The sequence below is a fragment of the Homarus americanus genome, unplaced genomic scaffold (assembly GCF_018991925.1).
Source record: "Homarus americanus isolate GMGI-L3 unplaced genomic scaffold, GMGI_Hamer_2.0 scaffold54443, whole genome shotgun sequence".
NCBI classification, from domain to species: Eukaryota; Metazoa; Arthropoda; class Malacostraca; order Decapoda; family Nephropidae; genus Homarus; species Homarus americanus.
The window spans coordinates 4,553,301-4,554,892 of NW_024750852.1; the positions used below are offsets into that span (position 1 = coordinate 4,553,301).

General features: G+C 61.7%; 1 protein-coding gene across 1 annotated transcript; it reads left to right on the forward strand.

Moving 5' to 3' along the window:
- Nucleotides 1-725: 725 nt before the first annotated feature.
- LOC121854425 (collagen alpha-1(I) chain-like) lies at nucleotides 726-1,592 on the forward strand. The gene has a single exon (XM_042349096.1). The coding sequence runs from the start codon at nucleotides 726-728 to the stop codon at nucleotides 1,590-1,592; it is 867 nt and encodes a 288-aa protein (XP_042205030.1).

Consider the following 1,592-nt stretch of genomic DNA (forward strand, 5'->3'; position numbering starts at 1 on the left):
AGCACAAAAACAATTGCCCACAGGGACCCTCCCAGGTGCGACAGAGACCCTCCCAGGAGTGGCAGAGCCCCTGTGACCCTAGCAGGGACTGTTGGAGACCCCAGGGATCCTTGCAGGGGTGACAGGAGTTCCTGGTACCCACACAGGTTCGGTGAGGTTATTCTCAGGGGCGTCTAGGACCTCAGGAACCCCCCCAGAGGCGTCGGGGGCCTCTGAGACCCTCCCGGGAGCAACGGGAGCCCCTGTGGCCCTTCCAGATGCGGCGAGAATCCCTTTTAGGGGCTGTGGGTCCTCATGGGACACTCCCAGAGGCGGCGGGGTCCCCTAAGACTCTTCCAGATGAGACGGGGACCCTCCCAGAGGCAACGGAGGCCCTGGGGACCCTTCCAGGTGCGCTGGGGACCCTTTCAGAGGTTTCGAGAGCTCCTGGGACCCTTCCATAGACAGCGGGGTCGCCAGGGATCCTCACAGAGGCGGTGGGGGCCCCTGGGACACTGCAGGGGCCGCACCTCCAGGGGCTCTATAGCATACTTGGTCGTGGTGTCGTACATATTACATACTTCCATCAATTCCTTACTTAAATGTGATTGGTGGACTAAAATGTATACCCACCAAATTACAGCCAATAGGAGAAGAGAGCAGTCAGTCAGCACAACACCCCAACTTATGTTTTCCTGTTGGATATTATTCTCCATTGTTTTTAAGTTAGCGATAATATTTGAAATATGACGGGCGTTGTAGTGGGCATCTCTACCAGAGTTCCAAATAGCGCAAAACCAACTGCCCCCACGTACCCTCCCAGGGGTGGCGGGGACCCCTGGAACACTCACAGAGGCAGCAGGGGCCCCTGGGACCCTTCCAGAGGCGCAGGAGGCCCATGGGACCTTCCCAGGGTTGGCGGGGACCCTCCCAGGGTTGGTGGGGACCCCTGGAACCCTCCTGGTAGTGACGGGAGCCCCTGTGACCCTTCCAGATGCGGAGAGGACCCTTTCAGGGGCAGCGGGGCTCCAGGGACTCTTACAGAGGCAGCAGGGATCCCAGGGACACTCCCAGAAGCGGCGGGGCCCCCTGGGACCCTCCTAAATGCGACGGGGATTCTTTCAGGGGCGGCGGGGTTTCCTGGGACCCTTTCATGGGCGGCGGGGGCTCCTGGTTCCTTCCCCGGGGCGGCAGTTCCCCTGCAACCCTTCCAGATGCAGCGGGGGCCCCTGGGACCCTCTCAGGGGAGTAGGGGGCCCCTGCAACCCTCTCAGGTGCAGAGGGGCCTCTGTAACCTTAATAGGGGCGGCGGGGGCCTGTGGGATCCTCCAAGCGGCGACTGGGCCTCCAAAGACTCTCCCAGACGTGGCAGCAGCCCCTGGGACCTTACCATGTGCGGCATTGGCTCCTATTACTCTCTCAGTTGTGGATGGGGGCCCTTATTAATTTCCCAAGGGTGGCAGTGCCCCCAGCATCCTCCAAGGACATGTGACTTACCCTGGGACCCTCCCAGAGGCAGTGGGGGGCTCAGGGACCCTCCAAGAGGCGGCGGGGATCCCTGGGACCTTCCTAGTGGTGGCGGGGGCCCCTGGGACCCTTCCAGATGTGGCTAG